General features: G+C 45.9%; 1 protein-coding gene across 1 annotated transcript in view; it reads left to right on the top strand.

The window, feature by feature from the left end:
* The window catches only part of LOC107300363 (retinal guanylyl cyclase 2-like), a gene marked incomplete at its 3' end in the record, with an annotated part of 15,658 nt that extends 13,746 nt beyond the window's left edge, over positions 1-1,912 (top strand). Inside the window, exons 4-5 of the mRNA XM_015829697.1 lie at positions 525-621; positions 1,781-1,912. Coding sequence (XP_015685183.1) covers positions 525-621; positions 1,781-1,912 — 229 coding nt within the window. The remainder of the gene's footprint in view (positions 1-524; positions 622-1,780) is intronic.
* Positions 1,913-2,610: the final 698 nt, after the last annotated feature.

The raw sequence follows: 2,610 nt of genomic DNA, 5'->3' as shown, positions 1-2,610 counted from the left end.
CCCTGCCTTAGAGTTAGAAGGGGTATCAATAGGCCAATCTAGGCAGGTCCTGCATTACAGCTAGTCCTCGACGTACGACCACAATTGAGCCCAAGAAATTTCAGTCCTTAAGTGAGACTTTTGTTATGTGAGTTTGGCCTTGTTTTATGACCTTTCTCTGCCTCACTTCTTAAGTGAATCCCTGCAGCTGTTAAATCAGTAACACGGTTGTTAAGTGAATCTGGCTTCCCCCGTTGACTTTGGTAGTCAGAAGGTCGCAAAACTGGATCACCTGACCCCTCGGGAACACTGCGACCGTCATAAATGTGAGTCAGTTGCCAAGCGCCCAAATTTTGGATCACGTGTCCGCGGGAATGCTGCAATGTTCCTAAGTGTGAAAAACGGTCAAAAGTCACTTTTTCTAAGTGCCGTTGTAACTTCAGTCACTATGTGAACCGTTGTTGAGTCGAGGACTGCCTTTAAGTGGAAAAAATGGGATGGTGGCCAAAGACTTATGCCTGTTTTCGATCTGTTTTTTTTTTCAGAAACAGCCACCCCAACCGCCGACTTGTGAAAGGATCTCAGAGGCTGTTTCTGACTTTAGACGATGTAACTTTTGTAAACACCAAAATCAGTCGAATGGTAGGTGATGGGAGACCGTCTATCATTGACCCGGTTAAGTGGGGGGTCTGCCCAGGTGGGCAGAAAAGTCAAGATGGTGTCCGGTTGCATCAGTCATATGTCACTTTTCCCAGTGTCCTTGTAACTTCAAAAAGGTCCTTAAAGGAATGGTTGTAAATGAAGGACTATACCTGTCATGGTTCCGACAGATGAAACTCTTCAAAGAACTTTGAGGCATTGTTTACCTTAAAGAATCTTTATTTGAGAAGCATAGCATCGGCACTAACATAATCGAAGCCAAAAACTAGATTCCCCTCCCCTGAGCACATAGTATCAAAGCACAATTCCCTTCTCCAATTAACAGTCATAAATCACATTCTCCAATTAGTTTGAAATGCAGGTTTCCCCTCCAGTTCTCCAGCCTGTCATTTCTTTATCATCTCTTATTTCAATAACCTTGGTTCTCACACTAGGTTCAGCATTGTTATGTCTAGCTAAACTCTCATGCACATTCCTTCCCCCAGCATCATCTAACTCTAACTCTAAGAGTAAAACATAAGAAGAAAACGGTTGCATCTCCATCTGTTATCAAAGCAAAAACATTCGATGTTAGCAGCGTTGACAATACCTGTATATTGTCTTTCTCCCCCCCTCCCTTGGTTTCCATCTTTGCTTAATTCCTGGCTGTGCAGGTCATCCTCAACTTACAACCACAGCAGAGCCCAAAATGTCTGTTGTTAAATGAGTCTTGCCCCATTGTACGACCTTTCTTGCCACCGTTGTTAAGTGGATCATTGCAGTTGTTAAATTAGTAACACGGTTGTTAAGTGAATCCGGCTTCCCCCCATTGACTTGGCTTGTCAGAAGTTTGCAAAAGAGGATCACATTACACACACACACACACACACACACACACACCGTGATGCTGCAATGGTCATAAGTGTGAACCACCGGGACACTGCGACGGTCATAAATAGGAGTCAGTTGCCAAGCGTCCAAATTCTGATCACGTTCATAACTCTGAAAACCGGTCAGGAGTCCCTTTTTTTTGGCGCCGTTGTAATTTTGAACAGTCACTAAATGAACTGTTGTAAGTCGAGGACTACCCGTATATGCTCTTCCCCCCCCCCTTGGTCTTCATCTTTGCTGAATTCCTGGCTGTCGTTGCTTGCTTTCCCAGAGGTTAACTCTTGACAACCTCAGCGAGTCAAAGAGCTGCTCTGAAGAACACAGCCTCAGGTCCGTGACCCACTCGTTGTCGGTGAAAAGCACAACTCTAACCTACGAAACCTCCAATGTGGCTGTGTACGAGGTAAGGGGGACCTTCATGACATAGGAGCAGTGAGGATTTCTTGAGATCCCTCTCCATCAATATCGATAAAGCCCAAATTAGTGGTAGAGACAAAAATGGGGGAATATTAGTGATTGGCCCAGTCACCTAGCTGGCCTTCATGGCTAAGGCAGGACCAGACCTCCCAGTTTCCTGGTGATTGGCCCAAAGTCACCCAGCTATCTTTTGTCTCTAAGGCAGAACTAGAACTCACTGTCTCCTGGTGATTGGTTCAAAGTCATTCACTGGCTTTCGTGCCTAAGGCAGGACTAGAACTCACCGTCTCCTGGTGATGGGCCCAAAGTCACTCATCTTTTGTCTCTAAGACAGAACTAGAATTCCCAGTCTCCTGGTGATTGGCCCAAAGTCACCCAGCTATCTTTCGTCTCTAAAGCAGGGCTAGAACTCACCATCTCCTGGTGATTGGCCCAAAGTCACCCAGCTGACTTTCATGCCCAAGGCAGGACTAGAACTCCCAGTCTCCTGGTGATTGGCCCAAAGTCACTCAGCTATCTTTTGTCTCTAAGGCAGAACTAGAACTCACTGTCTCCTGGTGATTGGTTCAAAGTCATTCACTGGCTTTCATGGCTAAGGTGGGACTAGAACTCACCATCTCCTGGTGATTGGCCCAAAGTCACCCAGCTGACTTTCATGCCCAAGGCAGGACTAGAACTCCCAGT

Source organism: Protobothrops mucrosquamatus, unplaced genomic scaffold (genome assembly GCF_001527695.2).
Source record: "Protobothrops mucrosquamatus isolate PMUCROS unplaced genomic scaffold, P.Mucros_1.0 scaffold6783, whole genome shotgun sequence".
Lineage (NCBI taxonomy): Eukaryota > Metazoa > Chordata > Lepidosauria > Squamata > Viperidae > Protobothrops > Protobothrops mucrosquamatus.
This window is presented reverse-complemented; position numbering and strand designations above follow the sequence as displayed.